This window comes from Oncorhynchus clarkii, chromosome 23 (assembly GCF_045791955.1).
Source record: "Oncorhynchus clarkii lewisi isolate Uvic-CL-2024 chromosome 23, UVic_Ocla_1.0, whole genome shotgun sequence".
Lineage (NCBI taxonomy): Eukaryota > Metazoa > Chordata > Actinopteri > Salmoniformes > Salmonidae > Oncorhynchus > Oncorhynchus clarkii.
This window is the reverse complement of record NC_092169.1, coordinates 21468609-21490710: the sequence shown is the minus strand read 5'-3', so window position 1 is coordinate 21490710 and position 22102 is coordinate 21468609. Positions and strand designations below refer to the sequence as shown.

At 45.8% G+C, this 22102-nt stretch overlaps 1 protein-coding gene across 4 annotated transcripts in view; it reads left to right on the top strand.

Moving 5' to 3' along the window:
• The first annotated feature begins 1058 nt into the window (after nucleotides 1–1058).
• The window catches only part of LOC139381370 (sodium/calcium exchanger 1-like), a 178637-nt gene continuing 157593 nt past the window's right edge, over nucleotides 1059–22102 (top strand). For 2 of the 4 annotated variants that reach the window (XM_071124845.1, XM_071124842.1), the window contains exons 1-2: nucleotides 1059–1550; nucleotides 3971–5838. In XM_071124845.1, the coding sequence (XP_070980946.1) occupies nucleotides 4007–5838 (1832 nt within the window). In that variant the 5' untranslated portion in view covers nucleotides 1059–1550; nucleotides 3971–4006. Of the gene's footprint in view, nucleotides 1551–3424; nucleotides 3489–3970; nucleotides 5839–22102 lie in introns of those variants that run through there. The other 2 variants (XM_071124844.1, XM_071124843.1) reach the window with 2 other exon arrangements.

Here is a 22102-nt window from a genome sequence, read left to right as displayed (position 1 = left end):
GGAACATTCTTGTAACATCAGGTAAATGTTTTTTTGCACCTTAAAGGAAACTTTGTAGAATAATCCGCACAACTGGACAGTTCTTGTGTTTTTGGAAACATACAATGTTCCCACCAGATTGTTCCCACAACCTAATGAAACATTCTGGGAAGCTTTAAAGAACAGACATGATGTGTTCTGGGAACGTTTTTGTAACATCAGGCAAATGTTTTATTCAAACTTTCCATAATCATCCATAGGTCTGGAGAGTTTTTGTGTTACTGGAACTTTAACAGCACCAATTTTGTTTTGAAAGAAAAATATTACTGGTACATTGTGTTATTACATTACCTGGAAACCTAATGAGAACTTTGGGGTGAATGTTCTGAGAACATCCCAAGGATATTTCTTTTTTTTTATGAGAAAAAATACATGTTGTTATCCAAAGCATTAATTTATATGTTTTTGGGATGTTATCACCCTAATGTTAGATAACATCCTAACTAGAATTTATTAGGAACCTTAGATAATGTTCTGGGAATGTTTCCGGTTTGCTTGGATGGCGTCAGCGAATGTATAGCTATGACAGCACGCTTTACGCACCAGCAAAATCATCAATTTGAGTGACCGTTTTAAGTAGGTTTGTCTATACCTTTGAGGGTCAAATACCATAAAAATGTAGACAAGAGACCTATTCCAAACTACTTTGCCATCGAAAAAATGTATGAGTGGCCCTGTGCTATTTAAATCTCTGAGGTCTCACAGTTGTTAATAGGTCAAAAGAGCGAGTTGAGTTACCAACATGACAAGACTCACCACATCACAAAGCAATCCATTAGATCAGCATCAATATATTATGGTAGCCTACGTTATTCCAAAAATAAGGAAACTCGTGTGGGCCTATGCTGTAGAAGGCTACATTATAATGACAATGTTTATTGAAATGTGGGCCTAATTACAATGCATACAACGTTACAACAAGTATTTACAGTTGCGCAATGGGAGGATCTTGGTGTTGATAGGCGGGTTGGCAGCGGGCCGCATCGCTAGTCTCGTTTCCCTCCGCTATTTCTAAATGCAATCTGAATAGGACGGTATCAAAGCGGGATAGCTGTGGGAAAGAGCCTACCCGGGAGTTTGTCCGCCTCCACCGAAGCAGCCCGAGTTCTAAACTCAGGTTGGACTAGGTCTCGGTCTGTCTGTGCGCGGAGCTCTGTGGCCAGAGAGAGAGAGAGAGAGAGAGAGAGAGAGAGAGAGAGAGAGAGAGAGAGAACTCTCAGTGCACCTTTTTGGTCTCCGATATGCAGATTCTCTGATAAAGCATCAGTTATCTGATCATCTCATACAGGTCGTGGAAAACTGCGAGTGTAGGGGAATCTTTAACTGTTTTTTTTTCACCTAGGTATCTCGCCTTGATCTCCTATATAACCCGAGACGATTGTGAGCTGTAATAGGCTCTTTACTACTGACGGCTCTTGCAGCTCTCTCTTGGCATTTTCACGTCTAGGCTACAACAACTACTATTGCTGACTTATTCTGCCTGTGGATCTTGCCGTTGCGTCTTAGAAAAGGTATGATTGTGTTGCTATTGTTATCATTAACATATCAATATTGGGTATTTGTGTGGCACTATCTTCTCACAGCAAGTTTAGTCCAGGCGATCACTCAATAGTCGATGGAGCGGCGGAGAGCTTACTTCGAAGACAGAATGTTACCGCATGTCTTGGCTAACCTATACCATTCCGCATAGGTTATTCTATTTTATACGGATCTACTGGGATTAGTAGACTATTCTGTCTAAAATCAAAATGGTAAAGCCTTGATGGAGACTTCTATTGAGACTATATATACCTCAATTTGTAGGTATTGGTATTCCTTCTTGCGCTTCCTTGCTCTCCGGCCTGCCACAAGAAGACGTGGTCGTTTGCGCTAAACAGCATTGCCATGTTTCCAGATACCGATATGGAAGTGAAAGTTGTGTACAACGTGCCTTCACATAGCCCAAACCCGCATAGATTGATTCGTGTCGGCAATAGTTGGCTATATAAGGTAAATAAGAACCCATTTGCGCCACTCCATTGCGCAAAATGCATTCACGTAGTCTTATGCTTGTTAATTGTGCAGGTTGTGCGGTTGCATTGTGGTGATGGGGATTTCTTAAATGCGGATTCAATCTGTGGATTAGGAAATTTGTGTTTTCTATTGAATTTTCTGTAGGTCTAGTCATTAATATATAAAATGTAATAAATTGATGGTAACATGTAAAACAATAGAAATCACAAAACCGTCCATTTACAAGTAGCCTTTCTATTGTAAATCTGACAGGAATCGTAAGCGTTCAACCCGGTAAAGATGCACTGAAGGCGGCACAAAATTGTAGGCTATACACGGCGTGGCCATCCCTCCATAATTTATTTATTATATATGCTCAACAGATTGATAAACTAGACCTAAATGATTAGTTATCATATTTAGCCTACTGTTTTATTAATTTCTTATTCAAGTTCATTTTAATATAGAGCTATGTAAAACAATAATTCATCATTGTGAAAATATGCCTATGGAAAAAATGGCTTAAATTTAAATTATATGGTAAAGTAGTCTATCATAATCTTGGAAAACAGAAAAGAAAACGCCGCACATTGCTGCTCATTCTCCTGGGTAATTTTACTCATAACAACGTTTCGACCCTTGGGTCTTCATCAGTCTATTATAATCTTGCCTAGATCTTTGCGTGTCTACTTCTTTTCTGACTACATTGATGCTGAGTTGTCCAGTCCGGTGAGTAGTGTCGCATCACTCCCGCTTCACTGGATGCTTCCCTTACCCGCGGAGGCTCATCGTATTTAGCAGGCAATGCACACTCAAGATCTTCTCTCTCCCCTCTTATTTCAAAGGTCGGGGAACCGGTCATTATAGAGCAGGGATGGGCAACTAGAGTTTTTTTAGGAACTCAGTCGGGGTCTCAATTTACTGTTGAGAGTTAGTTAGGATAGAAGAATAGACAAGATGCAATTCCCGAAATTTGTTTGTGCATCAGCAGTTTTTCTTGTCACTCAATTAGCCCTATTTTTTTTAAATGTATTAATAAATTAGTCCAGCTATCTAAACTTGTAGTAATCATGGTCGAATTACCCACCTGGGGCCCCCATTGATTTTGTTAGTCAATCTTACTCAGATATCATATTAAATACGGCAAACATTTCTCTCCACCTTATGGTAAAACGTGAAGAATTATAGGAAATTAGCTGTAAAACACCCCTAAAAAATCTCTGCCCCATGGCAAAATGTGTAGAATTGCAGCAAATGTGCTTTAAAACAGCAACATTTATACACCCCATGGCAAACTGTGTAGATTTGCAGGAAATTAACGCAAACATAATTTTTTATTTATTTCTAGGCTGTTAAGAGGGCGGCCACTAGAATGTTTTGCTCGCAAGGTGGGGGACGCCCAAAATGCCCGCTTAGGGCCCCAAAAAGTCGAAGTCTGACTCGGACTGCGTATGTTGGTATGGATGTGTATACGCAGACCCACAAGCCAGCCCCTCATGATGAGTTCAGATGTTTTTGTGGCCTCCACCCCCATGAAAGTTGCCCATCCCTGTTATAGAGCCTTGTAAAATATTCTGGATGCAATCAATCGACCATAAACTGCAATGCATGTGACATATCTGCATAATGTTCCCTACAAAGCATATGAAATATGTGAAATGTCCTCATCCCTGCAGAGAATCAGTAAAAATGAATCTGCTGCTTCCTCCATTCCCTCCAACCAAGAGGCAGACCCTATATGGTTGGTTCTCTTATAGGCATCACAGCTACTCACCAGGGGAATTATCCACCAATATGCAATTGATATGAAATGTATACTATGGTTATATTATATCATTGACGTGAATTACTACATTGTTTTAACACTATTATTACAATGAGAGCAAATTGTGTTACATTTCCAGTCATTCCAACCCCTTCATTTCCCCCCTCTCTGCAGGTTTAGGAAGCAGAGGAAGTGAACCACTCCAGAATCATGGGACACTTTCAGATCTCCCCCATTCTCTCCCTTGGCCTTCGGTTCGTGGTTGTCGTAGCGATCCTGTTCCTCAAATTCCAACATGTGACGGCTATGTCCTCGGATGTGGACTTGGATCAGTTTGTGTCCCCTACTGCCAGCAGCAACATTACTGTGTGCACTACAGCAGGCACAGCATGCGAAAAAGGGGTGATTCTGCCTGTCTGGGAACCTCAGAATCCCTCGTTCGGGGACAAAGTGGCACGGGCTACAGTCTACTTCGTGGCCCTGGTGTACATGTTCCTCGGAGTGTCCATCATCGCTGACCGTTTCATGGCGTCCATCGAGGTCATCACCTCTCAGGAGAAAGAGATCACTATTAAGAGACCCAACGGAGAGACCACCACCACTACCGTGCGGATCTGGAACGAGACAGTGTCCAACCTCACGCTCATGGCCCTGGGTTCGAGTGCCCCTGAGATCCTACTGTCCGTCATTGAGGTTTGTGGACACGGTTTTGATGCGGGAGCCTTGGGCCCCAGCACTATCGTGGGCAGCGCCGCCTTCAACATGTTTGTCATCATCGGCATCTGTGTGTGGGTGGTGCCCGACGGGGAGGTCCGTAAGGTCAAGCACCTGCGCGTCTTCTTCGTCACAGCCACCTGGAGCATCTTCGCCTACATATGGCTCTACCTGATCCTGGCTGTCATCTCTCCTGGCATAGTGCAGGTATGGGAGGGCCTGCTCACCCTCTTCTTCTTCCCCATCTGCGTGTTGTTCGCCTGGGTCGCTGACCGACGCCTGCTCTTCTACAAGTACGTCTACAAGCGCTACCGTACCGGCAAGCAGCGGGGCATGATCATTGAGACCGAGGGTGACCGCCCGCTCCCGTCCAAAGTCGACATTGAGATGGATGGGAAGATGCTCAACTCTCACGCGGCGGACTTCCTGGACGGGCCTCTGGGGCTGGACCTGAACGTGAAGGACCTGGATGAGGAGGAGACCCGGCGCGACATGGCCAAGATCCTCAAGGAGCTGAAGCAGAAGCACCCAGATAAGGAGGTGGAGCAGCTGATTGAACTGGCCAACTACCAGGTATTGAGTTCGCAGCAGAAGAGCAGGGCCTTCTACCGCTGCCAGGCCACCAGGCTCATGACCGGCGCTGGGAACATCCTGAAGAAGCATGCAGCCGACCAGGCCCGCAAGGCCATCAGCCTGCACGAGGTCCGCTCTGATGTGGCTGATAACGACCCCGTCTCCAAGATCTATTTTGACCCCGGCTCCTACCAGTGCCTGGAGAACTGCGGCACAGTGGCAGTGAACGTGCTACGCCGAGGTGGCGACCTGACCAAGACTGTGTCGGTGGAATTCCGTACGGAGGATGGATCAGCCAACGCGGGCTCGGACTACGAATTTACCGAAGGGGTGGTGGTGTTCAAGCCCGGAGAGACCCAGAAAGAGATCCGTGTGGGTATTATCGATGATGACATCTTTGAGGAGGACGAGAACTTCCTGATCCATCTGAGCAACGTCAAAGTGCTGCTGGCAGAGGGGGAGGAGGTAGAGAACCCAGAGACCAATCACGTGGAGGCGGTGGCCTGTCTCGGTCTGCCCGCCACGGCAACCGTGACCATCTTTGATGACGACCACGCCGGCATCTTCACGTTCGAGGAGCCGGTGGCGCACGTGAGTGAGAGCGTGGGTACCATGGAGGTGAAGGTGCTGCGTACATCGGGGGCACGTGGGGTCGTCATGGTGCCCTACAAGACTGTGGAGGGCACAGCACGCGGAGGTGGAGAGGACTTTGAAGATACTCACGGGGTCTTGGAGTTCCAGAACGATGAAATCTTGTAAGTTCATATTTTACTTGTGTACAGTGAAGGTTCTTTTAAGTAGTTATTTAGTTTATATGTGGGGCTGACATTACACTGCTTATAAGCATACTATTATGCTTTTTTTGACATTTACATTTGAAGGAATACTTTCAGACAACAACAAAAATAAAGTGAGTAGGCTATTGAAATATGTAGTATAATATATGAATCTGTATCCACCAATGCAGTTTATTGTCAGTATCTTTAGATATGCATGTGTAGTCTATGCTGATGCTGGGTTTTGTTTGTCTGTGAATGCATGTCTTGATGAGGATGATGTGGTGGATGGTGAGTGTGTTTGTGTCATGTTGTGGTCGTGGTGCAGTGGACTGCTCCTGTGCCATTAGGAGACGTCGTCAACTCTCTTAGTTTCCGCTCTCCTCTTTGCTTCTTCTTTCATTCATTCATTCTGTCATTAATTCACTCATTTACTTATTGATGTATTTATCGAATGTGTGATTTCTGCAGCAACTGTGTTTCAATCTCACTCAGATTTATCCATGTTTGATCGCTACTCATTCATTTCAGTGGCATGACTAGCCTGAACTCTTTAAGCCTGACTATTGCTGATGTGTATTGAATTGATTGCTTAGTAGACAATCTGAATATAAATGACTGACTTGACATTCTGGGTTAATGATCAGGCCTGGCTCAATACTGTTCTGGAAAAGAGCATTTCATATTTCTATACATTAAGGTTTGGCATGTTCATTTCTTTTTTAAAGGACAAGAGCTACTTGTCTCTCTCTCTATTCCCCTCTATTCCTTCGTCTCTCCCTCTGTCCCCATACTCACCCTCTTTGACATGCAGGGGACGAGTGAGACAGATTAATGAAAAGGGCTCATTTTTAAACAGATTCAAAGCAGATGTTTAGGTTCAACTTTCCAAGGCCCATTGCATAGTTTCCATAGTGTAGCTCTCACAGCACTGCTAAGTGGATTTTAATAACACTTGTCTAAATGAAATGATGGCGTGTCAGAGGCGAGGGGCCGGCGGTTCTGTGAGGCAGACCTTCTACTCCATCCTATAGGAACCTGTAGGACCCAGTAGACTACAGTCTAACCACAGCTCTGGGAAAGGAGTGGAATTAATGGTGGAACTGGATTTTGAATTCATTCGAGTTTTCGGCCTGGAATGGAATGGTGTTAGCTGACTGTTGTATTTTTCCTTGCAAGGTGTAATTTGATTTAATATGGCAATATAATATACCATTAGATTAGATGAGTTTATTAGTCACATGCACAAGGTCACAGATGTAATTGCAGAGTACAGTGAAATTCTTATGCTCCGAGCTCTTACAGTGCAGGTCAAAAAGAGAAGTTAATGTCCCAGAGGGAATGTCCATAAAGGGAGCAGCAGGGGGAGAAGTGAGAAGTTAATGTCCCAGATGGAATGTCCATAAAGGGAGCAGCAGGGGGAGAAGTGAGAAGTTAATGTCCCAGATGGAATGTCCATAAGGGGAGCAGCAGGGGGAGAAGTGAGAAGTTAATGTCCCAGAGGGAATGTCCATAAGGAGCAGCAGGGGGAGAAATGAGAAGTTAATGTCCCAGAGGGAATGTCCATAAGGAGCAGCAGGGGGAAAAGTGAGAAATTAATGTCCCAGATGGAATGTCCATAAGGGGAGCAGCAGGGGGAGAAGTGAGAAGTTAATGTCCCAGATGGAATGTCCATAAGGGGAGCAGCAGGGGGAGAAGTGAGAAGTTAATGTCCCAGATGGAATGTCCATAAGGGGAGCAGCAGGGGGAGAAGTGAGAAGTTAATGTCCCAGATGGAATGTCCATAAGGGGAGCAGCAGGGGGAGAAGTGAGAAGTTAATGTCCCAGATGGAATGTCCATAAGGGGAGCAGCAGGGGGAGAAGTGAGAAGTTAATGTCCCAGAGGGAATGTCCATAAGGGGAGCAGCAGGGGGAGAAGTGAGAAGTTAATGTCCCAGAGGGAATGTCCATAAGGAGCAGCAGGGGGAAAAGTGAGAAATTAATGTCCCAGATGGAATGTCCATAAGGGGAGCAGCAGGGGGAGAAGTGAGAAGTTAATGTCCCAGATGGAATGTCCATAAGGGGAGCAGCAGGGGGAGAAGTGAGAAGTTAATGTCCCAGAGGGAATGTCCATAAGGGGAGCAGCAGGGGGAGAAGTGAGAAGTTAATGTCCCAGATGGAATGTCCATAAGGGGAGCAGCAGGGGGAGAAGTGAGAAGTTAATGTCCCAGAGGGAATGTCCATAAGGGAGCAGCAGGGGGAGAAGTGAGAAGTTAATGTCCCAGAGGGAATGTCCATAAGGAGAGCAGCAGGGGGAGAAGTGAGAAGTTAATGTCCCAGAGGGAATGTCCATAAGGAGCAGCAGGGGGAGAAGTGAGAAGTTAATGTCCCAGATGGAATGTCCATAAGGGGAGCAGCAGGAGGAGAAGTGAGAAGTTAATGTCCCAGATGGAATGTCCATAAGGGAGCAGCAGGGGGAGAAGTGAGAAGTTAATGTCCCAGAGGGAATGTCCATAAGGGGAGCAGCAGGGGGAGAAGTGAGAAGTTAATGTCCCAGAGGGAATGTCCATAAGGAGAGCAGCAGGGGGAGAAGTGAGAAGTTAATGTCCCAGAGGGAATGTCCATAAGGGAGCAGCAGGGGGAGAAGTGAGAAGTTAATGTCCCAGAGGGAATGTCCATAAGGAGCAGCAGGGGGAGAATTGAGAAGTTAATGTCCCAGAGGGAATGTCCATAAGGAGAGCAGCAGGGGGAGAAGTGAGAAGTTAATGTCCCAGAGGGAGTGTCCATAAGGAGCAGCAGGGGGAGAAATGAGAAGTTAATGTCCCAGAGGGAATGTCCATAAGGAGCAGCAGGGGGAGAAATTAGAAGTTAATGTCCCAGAGGGAATGTCCATAAAGGAGCAGCAGGGGGAGAAGTGAAAAGTTAATGTCCCAGAGGGAATGTCCATAAGGAGCAGCAGGGGGAGAAATTAGAAGTTAATGTCCCAGATGGAATGTCCATAAGGAGCAGCAGGGGGAGAAGTGAGAAGTTAATGTCCCAGAGGGAATGTCCATAAAGAAGCAGCAGGGGGAGAAGTGAGAAGTTAATGTCCCAAAGGGAATGTCCATAAGGAGCAGCAGGGGGAGAAGTGAGAAGTTAATGTCCCAGAGGGAATGTCCATAAAGAAGCAGCAGGGGGAGAAGTGAGAAGTTAATGTCCCAGAGGGAATGTCCATAAGGAGCAGCAGAGGGAGAAATGAGAAGTTAATGTCCCAGAGGGAATGTCCATAAGGAGCAGCAGGGGGAGAAGTGAGAAGTTAATGTCCCAGAGGGAATGTCCATAAAGAAGGAGCAGGGGGAGAAGTGAGAAGTTAATGTCCCAGGGGGAATGTCCATAAGGAGCAGCAGGGGGAGAAATGAGAAGTGAATGAAACAATAATAAATATAATAATACATATTTACAGCTGTAACAATGATAAATGTCCATAGTGGGAGGGGACATGGGGAGCAGGTAGCTGCCTAGTGGTGGCTATTCAGCAACCTGATGGTCTGGGGGTAGAAGCTATTGGCCTGTCCGACAGTTTTTGCCATGATGCTCCTATACTGCCCGCGTCGGAGTGATGGAAGCGGGGAGAACAGGCCGGGGTCCTTGATGGTCTTCTTGGCCTTCCTGTGACACCTGGTGTTGTAGGTGTTCTTGAGGGCAGGCAGCGAGCACCCAATGGTGCGTTCGGCTGAGCGTACCACCCTCTGTAGAGCCTTGTGGTCATAGACATAGTCTCAGTCTACCTCATTGGTTTCATTTCCACCAAAATGATACCAACATAGAAACGTTTTATTCAATATCTTGCCAAAGTATATTTCATACATTTTATTCTAGCAATATTCTGACCTAAGTAAAGTTAACCTCTGAGTGGGTAGGAGTTCGTTCACAGTTTCATTTTCAGATTACATGCAGGCTAAACCTCCTACCGCCAGAGAGCTGGAAGCACATGCGTTAAATGACTCCCAACAGGCCCTTGAAAAGATAGATCCCAGAAGGGGAGAGGACATTTTTACTCCGGAAAAATGAATTACAAAGTGGATGATCTAAATTAGAGTGCCCGGGGGCTGCCTCTACCCTAATTCAGCTGCAGACTCCCTCCTTCCTTTGTGTCACAGTCAAGCCAGGAGAGAAGTTTTAGCCCTCTTCTCTTTCACTAGGGCTTTTCTTCCCATCAGAAAGCAAAGTGTCATTTTTCTTCAGAATTGAATGTGAGGGCCTGAGTAGCCCTGCTTGGAGACATGGGCTAGCGCAGTGGCTGTGATTGCTGTTTGTTTGACCGGAGTGCAGGTTGGGGAAATGACTGGAGAGTGGAAGATTGGGCAAATGATGGTGTTTTCAGCACTCTGCTTTTGTCCTCTGTAGGAAGGATAGAACAACTAATGTGAGGCTGGACAGAAATAGCAAGACAAAAGAGAGACATTTAAAATGTACAGTTGCATTGTGGTATAGCAAAACACATTTATGCACTGCCGTTTTCAGTCTTTGAAGTTCAGGCTGACAGTATGAGGAGCTGGATAGAGATCCTTATTAACAGAGGAATTTCAATTAGTGCAAGCTGCCATAGCCTCTTGCTATGCTATTCATTGGCCCCACCACACCATGACACTCCGCATCCTCCATTGATCCCTCCCGTGTGAGTGACTGTCACATCCAAGCCGCCGTCCCTCTAGAGTTTAGTCATAAGTCGGTAATGAGGCTTTTGTGAGGTCCGTGTCGCAGTCTCTCCTCTCTGACAGGCCTGTTGTACAGGAATACAGATTCATTTAATTAGCATGTATAATCAACAGACAGCCATTTGGGAGATTTTCTTTCTGTCTGTTTTAGGGGAATGACGGTGGCAATGGTGACACCAGTCACTAGTGCTGTTCTGTGGTTTGGTTCACAGATGACATGGCTAGTGTAGCTCCATTAGATAGACATGTTCTTATGGATTACCCTGTCGTGTTATAAGGAACTATATCCTCAAAACTTTTAGAACTGAAAGTTGTGACTGTGTGTGGACATGATACAGAAGAGCTGATCTTGGATCTGTTCATCGGTTTTGGTCTCCATTCTCTACGTGAATTGTCTCTGGTCCCAGGCCTGTAGGTTTAGCCTGTTTAGATTCTATGACTGTGGCCATGGTATCTATGACACTGTGTGAAGTCGACACCAGCTATGTGAGGACTGCCGCCCTTCAGGGGTGGGAGATAAAGGCCTGTGTTTTATGCAGTCATTTGCTGGCTGGAATGGCCAGTGTGCTTGTTGACGTTTAGATGTGAACCTTTTATAACGGTCTTCCTCCCAGGGCTGTAAGAGGAGTAACAGGTGGACATAACTCCTGCCAAAGTAGTGCTATTACTATGTGCTCAGTAACCGGAGAACACATGCCCTTCACACCCATGGAAGCCACTGCTAGAGGTGTGTTTGTGTCTGAGTAAATAAATACATGTACAATCTTTGTCTATGTTATAAGTCTTCCTATCTTTCTATGTGTTCATATCCTGTGTACAGTATACATTCAGGAGTGTGACTGTGTGTATTCAGGGGACTGACATCATGATGTCATGGCTTTGTGGTGTCCCTGGACTGTTCGCATAATCAACATGGCTGCTCAAGGTGTGAAATAACCTTCTCACACTGATCTCACCCGGCTAGAGCTACTGCTGCCACTGACATTTGCCCCAGTTCACGTCACAACAATGCCATAGATGAGTTATGGGTAAAAACAGACATGGAACACAGAATGTCAGTGACTTATCCCAAAAAGATGTTCATTTCTGCTTCCCTAACCTAAATGTCAACCTCTTGTCTCTACTCTCTCCACCTCCACCACGTTTCATCCATACTCAGGGAACTCGGACAGAGTTATTTTTTTTTTGCGTTGTCATTTTGTCCCGGTTTTGTGCTGGTGTAGTGTGGCAGCACAGCCAGGTCAGTGGAGAGAGAGAGGAAGATGAAGAGGGTGAGTCGTTTGACAAATGAGCCCAAACCGGCTGCCTGCACAGAAAGGTCATCGCTAAGCAACAGATGTGATGGAGGAGAAGAGGAGGGCATCTACAGGCTCCAGGTACTGTATATGAGACACAGGAACTGGGGAACCAGTAGGAGAGGACATAGAGAGGGCCTGAGGGAGAGCTGGAGGGAGAGAGAGAGAGAACATGGAAAAGGGGGAGTAATTGGATAGATAGAAAGAAACTGAGAAAAAGGGTGATGGAGGGAGAGACAGAAAGATAAAAGGGAGATAGAAAGAAACAGAGAGAGACAGAGTAAGAGAGTAATTGAGAAATATATTGCATTAGTGAGTGGACTGGGAGTGAGGATGAAAGCTGAAACAAAGCAGTTGGCATGGATATCAGGAGAGTCTTTGTAGTGGATTAGTGGCTTTAGAAAGTGCTGTTTAGGATGTTTTTCACTGAGCTGACAGTGGACAGATTAGAATAACTTGGAGTCTTCTTTTCCACTGCTCCCAACTTAGACTGCTGACACAGCACAGTCACAGTTACTCTGATGACATGATGGATGCAATGGCCACCCACACAACCAGGCATGCACATATTCTCTCTTTATCTCATCTGCACTTCTCTCTCTTCTTTCTCTCTCTTCTTTCTCTCTCTTCTTTCTCTCTCCCTCTCTCTCTCTTCTCCTCTCTCTCTCTCTTCTTTCTCTCTCTCTCTCCCTCTGTCACTCTCTCCCCCTTCTCCCTCTCTCTCTCTCTCTCTCTCTCTCTCCCTCACACACACACACACACACACACACACACACACACACACACACACACAATTAAATACACACATCTCAATCCAGTTGTCATGTTATGATCAACTGCCACCACATATGCACACACTTACTGCAATCTGAGCACTTACAAACCTCAATCTACTTTGCATGTAACATCATATACACACACACACACACACACACACACACACACACACATAAACAATTTTTTACAAAGTCTTTAAGTCCTTAACTTCCAAACCTCAATCCACTTGTCATGAAACCATTATCCCTGTAGTGTCAGTTAGTGGCCTCTTATTCTGAAGAGAAACTTTTAAACATGTCTGGATTTTCTCCTGCTTTCACCACATTTTTTGTCTGACAGGATTAATATGGTGTGCTCAGGGGCTCCATCCTGACTCAACTGACTCCACTGCTCTCTCTCCTCTCCTGTGCACATATCTGCACTACAGTGGCTCAGAAGTGACACTTTTTACAGTGGGTTGGGATGGGATACGTCATGACTTCCTGCGAAAGAGAGAAAATAGATTTAAGATATTATTTCAGAAATCTACCCCAATATTCAACAGCCACTTAGAACGCTAACCCACTGTAGAACTCACCTCGTGGAGACAGTATGATGAGGACTATGTCTAGTATGGTCTCTCCCAAGCACATATATTGTCTGTACATCATTTGTTCAGTAGACCAGACTTCTCCTCTGGCAAAGGTCTCATTTCCAAACTAGATTGGTACTGTACTTTCTCCAGAGTTTAGGGACCTGGATTGAGGGCTTTTAAAAGGGAGGGGGACACACAGATAATCTTTCATATAAATGTCACTTCATTCCCCCACCTGCATAGCTAAGTAGGTTTTACAAAGGGTTATGAGCCCACTAATGCTCTTATTTTGAAATTAATTCTTGGGAAGACAGTGCCATGGAAGGCAATTTATCCACATTAGTCAATGTGAGTAGAGTGCTAGAGAGTGTGCCAATGTTTGTGTGTGTGTGTGTGTGACTGTGTGTGTGTTTGTGCAACTGTGCAACTATGCATGTGTGTGTGTTCTAAAAATATGTTCTGTCTATGAGAGCATATTCTGAAATGTGTGTGTGTGTGTGCGCGTGTGCATGTGTGTGTGTGTCTGTGTTTTGATGTATGAATTCACCTCAGCTACTAAAGACACCTGCCACCGATGCAAAACAAGCCGACGACATAGGTGATTATTCTACTCTTGGAGTGCTCAGGGTAACCGCAGCGACTGCTTTTGCAGTGCGTGGTCAAGTGTTTCCTCTGTAGTAAAGCTGAAACCATTTCACGCTTTGCTGGGCCGGCGTGGCTTTTATGTGACTGCATTTTCAACCTTCTCAGACACAGAGAGAGAAAGAGAAAGTGAGAGAGGAAATAAGAGTGCAGCTTTCAGAGCCAAAGTCCGCCCTCTTGAATCCGTAATGTCGGGCAGGGGCTTAGCACAAACACTGATCCAAGATCATTGCACAGCTCCAGACTCAGAACATGGCTTCTCTCGTTCACCCGGGCCTCCACTGCCCGGCAAGAATGAGCTCCTCTCTATTTCCATACACCACATATCTGGAATAGTTCTGGTAAATTTGGAACAGGGGAGTTCCTAAAAAGGCTTTGAGACGTCCTGTGTGGCATGGGAGAGTTGTTTTAGAGCCAAAAGAGGATTCTGCTCTGTACTCTCCCTCTCCTTCGTTATCACTCCCTTCATCTCTATCATTACTCCCTTACTTCCCGTTGTCAGTACATCTCCGAGCATCTATTTGAGCCTGGCATCAGCCGTGCGGTAGAATGGGCTGTTACAGTATAGGTGTTGTTCACACACACACACACACACACACACACACACACACACACACACACACACACACACACACACACACACACACACACACACACACACACACTTGATTATGTTTGAAACCTGGAGCCTCGCTGCAGGCTTAAGGGATATCCCAACCTGATATCTCTAGCTGATATTCTCCTGAGTTCCCCTGATACATCAACCACTGATATCTCCTCCTGCTTCTAACCTCTGTATATCTCTTGTAGTACTCTGCTCAGTATCCTGTGGCTCAGCTCCGTGACACCTTCATCTCAGACCGTCTGTGTCCGGTTCACTCAGCGACCTGGATTGCAAGGCATCATGGAAATAACCGGCGCTTCCTATCTGACCTTTCCTGCCAGTCATATTTTATCTCACTGAGTCACATGGAGGGGCGGGGGGGCGGGGGGGGGCTTTCGAATTCAGTCAGGTCCGTAACGGGTCATACCTGTAGTGTTATGGAGGTGACATGGTATTACGGGGATGACTTATGATGGGGTTATGAATGTATTACCCCTAGCTTCAACTGATAAATTCTAGATGTGCTTCATGTCAATGCCGTCCTAAGGGATTTGGTCCCAGTCCCTGGCCTCTGGCCTACTGTGACAGGATTTCCCAAACAGGATTAGAATGGTGGCGTTTTCAATCCGGCCAAACATCAGGGAGAATCACCTAGAATCCCAGATGAGTCACTTACAGTGTTCTCTCTCTTCAGCTACGGCGAATGTTCACTCTCTCCCAAACACACCAAAGAGCTGGTTAACTAATTAGGCTAATATTATGTATTTAATATCCGGAAAAGTGCCATTTACTGTAGCTGTGAAGGTTCAGCTCACCTGATCTGTAAACCCCTTGTTAAGAGGGCCGCCTCATAGTGAATCACCTACCTGCAGATGACTCACTCTGTCAAAGGGGAAGAGCGTGAAAGAGAGAGAAACTGAGAGAAAGATAACTAAGGAACAAAAGAGAGCGAGAGAGGTAGTGAATAAATGAATGAGCACGTTTGTCAAGCTGGCAGGAAGCAGATCCGTGGAGGACAAGCCTATCCCATATCCCCATTCCTCGCCTCCGGCCTGTCACCATGACAATTTGTATCTCTCAGGCCGGCTCCCGTCAGATGGATGGCCAGTCAGTGGGAGCGTCCTGATGGTGATCAGTGAAATATGGAGCGTTTATCAAAGATTTTCTCTCTCTTAATAAATTACTGGGAGTAGGCACTCAGCAGGACTCATTCTTCATACCAGGCCCCCTGATACATATGGGCCGATACAGTACACACACACACACACATACACACACACACACAGGGATTTATTCACCTCGAAGGTGCATTCTGAGTGTGTGTGTGTGTGTGTGTCAGCTGGTGTGGCTGAGGTCTGGAGGTCCTGACAGCAGGACTCTGAGTTAATAAGCCTGGCCTGCCTTGTTTCTTGTTCCAGCACCAGATGTTCAAAAGCCTCGAGATCTTCACTCCACGTGTGTGTGTGTGTGTGTGTGTGTGTGTGTGTGTGTGTGTGTGTGTGTGTGTGTGTGTGTGTGTGTGTGTGTGTGTGTGTGTGTGTGTGTGTGCGAGTGTGTGTGTGTGCGTGCGTGTGCGAGTGTGTGTGTGCATGTGTGTGTGGGTGTGTGTGTGCGTGTGTGTGTGCGTGTGCGAGTGTGAGCGTGCTTGTTACCCTGCGTGTGTTCCTAAGTCTGTGTCCTCTATTTACCATCGTTTTGTGTTTGTGTAGGTGTGATTGTCTGTTTTTCTGTCTCTTTCTCTGTGGTTGTGCACATATGTGTGTGTGTGTGTGTGTGTGTGTGTGTGTGTCAGTCTGTGTTCCTTTGATACCTGCGCCTAGTCCACTGCTGCCAGTAAGATTAAAGCCCTCATGCTGGTGGTTAGCTCAGAAAATATCCTTCATTGAAGACCCACCCACCTGGTTATCACACATTCATCCACATTGTCTGGGCTTTTTGTGGTATAGTCTATCTATGCATAGCTCTTATCTAGAATACATGTCCCCCTCAAAGAAATGACCTGAACATGCTAATAACACCCACCCTGCTGCACTTTCAGAGAGAGGCCTGGAATAAACCTAATCATCCACAGAAATGTTCTCTGTGCTCTCTAAGACCTTAACAAGGGATGAGGTGTCAGTTCACTTAAAACAAACATCAATGTACAAGTCCATTCAGGGAGTCTGTTGAAATTCAAACTGTGACTAGTTGAATAGTCCACTATTTTCAATCATTTTTCAATCCAAGAGGACATGTTTCCAATTAATTTCCTGAATAGATAGAGATGAAATTGAGTTGAGTCCAACCCTGTCTGTAGCAGAGGCATAGTGCACAGCCCAGTGCTGTATGATTGACATGGTGGGGCTATGTCTGTCTGTCTGCTGCTGCATTGAGCTGGTTGTTACTTAGTGGATCAATGTTGTCGTTCATTATAGCCTCTTTACTTCAAGAAGGGGAATTGACAGCGGCTTAAAATGGGTGAATGATAGTCAGAGGACATTCCTGTCTGTCTGTCTGCTCTGCTTGCATGTAGGCTAACCTGTAAAAACCTGGTCATTGCAATGTCGCACGTGACGTCCCAAGATGGTGCAAAGTCGAAGAAGTTAGTCTCTCTCTCTCTCTCTCTCTCCCGCTCTCTCTCTCCCTGATGCACTCACACACACACACTCACACACCAACACACATACACACACACCCAGCCCAGGCCTACAGACAGCCTGACATCCTAATTTCAACAGAGCCATTATGATGAGAGCTTTGTTTGGAGACAGAGAGACACTTGATCCTAACACAAGACAAACACTAGGAAGGTAACTCTGCCAGCTCTGCCCTCTGCTCTCCTCTTCCCCCATAGACTAGGTATGTTCTCAGATCAGCCTCGCCACTGGGCACAGACATCAATTCAATGTCTATTTCACGTTGGTTCAACTTAATGTCATTCAAATGACGTGGAAACAACGTTGATTCAACCAGTGTGTGCCCAGTGGGTCCACACTTCTGGGCTACATCCAGAATGAAACCTTATTCCCTGTGTGGCCAAAAGTACTGCTCAACATAGGAAATAGGGTGCCATTTTGGAAACACGCCTTGTCTGGGCCCTGTGTGTTGTTGTAGTTGAAACCTGGCCTGTTCATTAGGCTGATTTACAGGCTTCCTAAACAAGATTTGGCAGGCAGCAGGTCATCCATGTTGTTAAACTAGATAAACACACTGCCCTGTTTTCATCCAGCATTCACCCAGCTGTCATCTGACCCTGAAACAAACACTGACAGACACTGTCCATGCTCTGCTGTTTAGAGCCAACCATCCCGAACCGCTGTAGAGGTATCACAGCAGTTATACACACAGAAAGGCCTAGAAAAGTTCAGAGTCACCTATCACCACTGGCAGGGGATGATACATAAATCAAATAAAATAAAATATGATTGGTCACATTCACATGGTTAGCAGATGTTAATGCGAGTGTATCGAAGTGCTTGTGCTTCTAGTTCCGACAGTGCAGCAATATGTAACATGTAAACTAACAATTTCACAACAACTACCTTAAACACACAAATCTAAGTAAGGAATGGAATAAGAGTATATGCATATAAGTATATGGATGAGCAATGACAGAGCTACATAGCCAAGATGCAATAGATGGTTTAAAATACAGTCTATACATATGAGATGAGTAATGCAAGATATGTAAACATTATTAAAGTGGCATTAGAGAGACTAGTGTTATTAGTGCCATTTATTAAAGTGGCGAATGATTTCAAGCCTGTATGTAGGCAGCAGCCTCTCTGTGTTAGTGATGGCTGTTTAACAGTCTGATGGCCTTGAGATAGAAGCTGTTTCTCAGTCTCTCGGTCCCAGCTTTCATGCACCTGTACTGACCTCGCCTTCTGGATGATAGCGGGGTGAACAGGCAGTGGCTTGGGTGGTTGATGTCCTTGATGATCTTTTTGGCCTTCCTGTGACATCGGGTGCTGTAGGTGTCCTGGAAGGCAGGTAGTTTGCCTTTGCTGATCAGTGTGTGTTTGTGTGTGTGTTTGCTTGTGTGTGTGTGCATACGTGTGTGCATACGTGTGTGTGTGTGTGTGCGTGTGTGTGCATACGTGTGTGCGTGTGTGTGTGTGAGCGCTGCTCTCCCTTTGTGTACTAGAAGGTCATGTGAGTGTAGTGGCTGTAGGGAGGACAGGGCTGGCTGGCTGATATAAAATATTAATGGCACTGCAGTGTTTAGAGCTCTGTCTCACAGGCAGCACAGCAGTTAGCCTGCCTTTAGCTAGGGGGATGCTAGGCTCCACAGCAGTTAGCCTGCCTTTAGCTAGCGGGGATGCTAGGCTTCACAGCAGTTAGCCTGCCTTTAGCTAGCAGGGATGCTAGGCTTCACAGCAGTTAGCCTGCCTTTAGCTAGCGGGGATGCTAGGCTCCACAGCAGTTAGCCTGCCTTTAGCTAGGGGAAGCTAGGCTCCACATCAGTTAGCCTGCATTTAGCTAGCGGGGATACTAGGCTCCACAGCAGTTAGCCTGCCTTTAGTTAGCGGGGATGCTAGGCTCCACAGCAGTTAGCCTGCCTTTAGCTAGCAGGGATGCTAGGCTTCACAGCAGTTAGCCTGCCTTTAGCTAGCGGGGATGCTAGGCTCCACAGCAGTTAGCCTGCCTTTAGCTAGCAGGGATGCTAGGCTTCACAGAAGTTAGCCTGCCTTTAGCTAGCGGGGATGCTAGGCTCCACAGCAGTTAGCCTGCCTTTAGCTAGCGGGGATGCTAGGCCGGAGAATACAGTATCTGTTTAGTAATTTGTGCAGTAAGCATGATGGCTTTTTAAAGCTGCAATATCTAACTTTTTGGGCGACCTGACAAAATTTGCATCGAAATGTGAGAAATAGATCTGTCATTCTCATTGAAAGTGTAAGAAAAGCAATATATATGTTCTATGCGCGCTATTCCTATGCCTCACGTTTTTAAGTTTCGTTTTTGCATATTTCATTTTGGGTTTTATACACCAGCTTCAAACAGCTGAAACTACAATATTTTGGTAATGGAAAATATTAAATCAAATTTTATTTGTCAAATGCTTACTTACAAGCCCTTACAACAATGCTGTTTTAAGAAAAATAAATGTTAAGTAAAAATAGATACAAAATCCAATACAAATAAAATAACCAAAAAATTAAAGAGCAGCATTAAAATAACAGTAGCGAGGCTATATACAGGGAGTACCAGTACAGTCAATGTGCGGGGTCACCGGTTAGTCAAGGTAATTGAGGTAATATGTACATGTAGGTAGAGTTATTAAAGTGACTGCATAGATAATAACAGAGAGTAGCAGCAGCATAAAAGAAGGGGGAGCAAAGCAAATAGTCTGGGTAGCCATTTGATTAGCTGTTCGGGAGTCTTATGGCTTGGGAGTAGAAGCTGTTAAGAAGCCTTTTGGACCTAGACTTGGCGCACTGGTACCACTTGCCGTGCGGTAGCAGAGAGAACAGTCTATGACTAGGGTGGCAGTCATGGGTGAACATGGAGTACAGGAGGGGACTGAGCATGCACCCCTGAGGGACCCCGTGTTGAGGATCAGCGTGGCAGATGTGTTTTTACCTAACCTTACCACCTGGGGGCGGCCCGTCAGGAAGTTGAGGATTCAGATGCAGAGAGAGGAGTTTAGTCCCAGGGTCCTTAGCTTAGTGATGAGCTTTGAGGGCACTATATTGTTGAACGCTGAGCTGTAGTCAATGAACAGCATTCTCACGTAGGTGTTCCTTTTGTCCAGGTGGGAAAGGGCAGTGTGGAGTGCAATAGAGATTGCATCATTTGTTGATCTGTTGGTGCGGTATGCAAATTAGACTGGGTCTAGGGTTTGATGGTGTTGATGTGAGCCATGACCAGCTTTTCAAAGCACTTCATAGCTACAGATGTGATTGTCGGTAGTTATTTAGGAAGGTTACCTTAGTGTTCTTGGGCACAGGGACTATGGTGGTCTGCTGAAAAATGTTGGTATTACAGACTCAGTCAGGGACAGGTTGAAAATGTCAGTGAAGACACTTGCCTCTTGGTCAGCGCATGCTCGAAGTACACGTCCTCGTAATCCGTCTGGCCCTGCGGCCTTGTGTATGTTGACCTGTTTAAAGTTCTTACTCACATCGGCTACGGAGAGCGTGATCACACAGTCGTCCGGAACAGCTGATGCTCTCATGCATGCTTCAGTGTTGCTTGCCTCGAAAGGAGCATAGAAGTAATTTAGCTCATCTAGTAGGCTCGTGTCACTGGGCAGCTCGCGGCTGTGCTTCCCTTTGTAGTCTGTAATGTTTTGCAAGCTGTGCCACATCCGACGAGAGTCGGAGCCAGTGTAGTACGATTCAATCTTAGTCCTGTATTGACGCTTTGCCTGTTTGATGGTTCATAGGAGGGCATATTGGGATTTCTTATAAGCGTCCGGGTTAGAGTCCCGCTCCTTGAAAGCAGCAGCTCTACCCTTTAGCTCAGTGTGGATGTAATCCATGGCTTCTGATTGGGGTATGTAAGTACAGTCACTGTGGGTACGATGTCATCGATGCACTTATTGATGAAGCCAGTGACTGAGGTGGTATACTCCTCAATGCCATCGGAAGAATCCCAGAACATATTCCAGTCATGTAGCTAAGCATCTGCGTCATCTGATCACTTCTTTATTGACTGAGTCACTGGTGCTTCCTGCTTTAGTTTTTTCTTGTAAGTGGGAATCAGGAAGATGGAATGATAGCCAGATTTGCCAAATGGAGGACGAGGGAGAACTTTGTACACATCTCTGTGTGTGGAGTAAAGTTTTTTTTCTCCTCTGGTTGCACATTTAACATGCTGGTAGAAATGAGGGAAAACAGATTTAAAATTCCCTGCATTAAAGTCCCCTAGCCACTAGGAGCGCCGCCTCTGGATGAGCGTTTTCCTGTTTGCTTATGGCCTTATACAGCTCATTTAGTGCAGCCTTAGTGCCAGCATCGGTTTGTTGTGGTAAATTTACGGCTACGATGATTCTCTACACTATACTTCCTTGTTTTGTTACATAAACTGAAATTTGCCGAACTATTAGAATTTTAGCAACCAGGAAATGGCGAAGCAATTTCTGCATAGCGCATCTTTAAATGTATTAATGTTGTCCAAGTATGGGTAGCTGCAGCCCAATATTGCGACCAGAGTATGGGCGAGTAAGTGAGTGTGTCGAAAGGAGTGGGTGTATGGAAAGCAAATCAGCGTGGCTGATCGGGCTGCACTACGAGTAGATAGTAAACCGGCGACAAGCACTACTGTCCAGCAACCAGAGTGGGAAGAAGCTATCTAGTAGCCTATATCAGGGTGAAAGTCACAGTAATAATATGCCTACAGCACAAATGAAGATGAAATAAAGAGGGGTAGTGAGCAGAGGAGGAAGTGTGCGTGACTGTCTGCCTGTGGCTTTCATCCCCTACTGGGCAGCGTATCCCATCATGCAGTGTGTGTGTGCGTGTTGTGGGCCCTGCTCTCTTTGGGTTAGTCTTATTTAGGACTGGTGCAGAGCCTGGTGCCGGCTTTCGTTCGTCTTCATCTAAATTCATGAGCTAACGTGCACACCAGGACTATAACATTGTAGGGGAGGGAATTACAGAGAGAGGGGGGGGGGGGGGGGGGGGTGATCACTGCTTTCCATTGCTTCACTGAGAGAGGGAGAAAGAAAGAGAGAGCTGTGAAGAGAATGAGG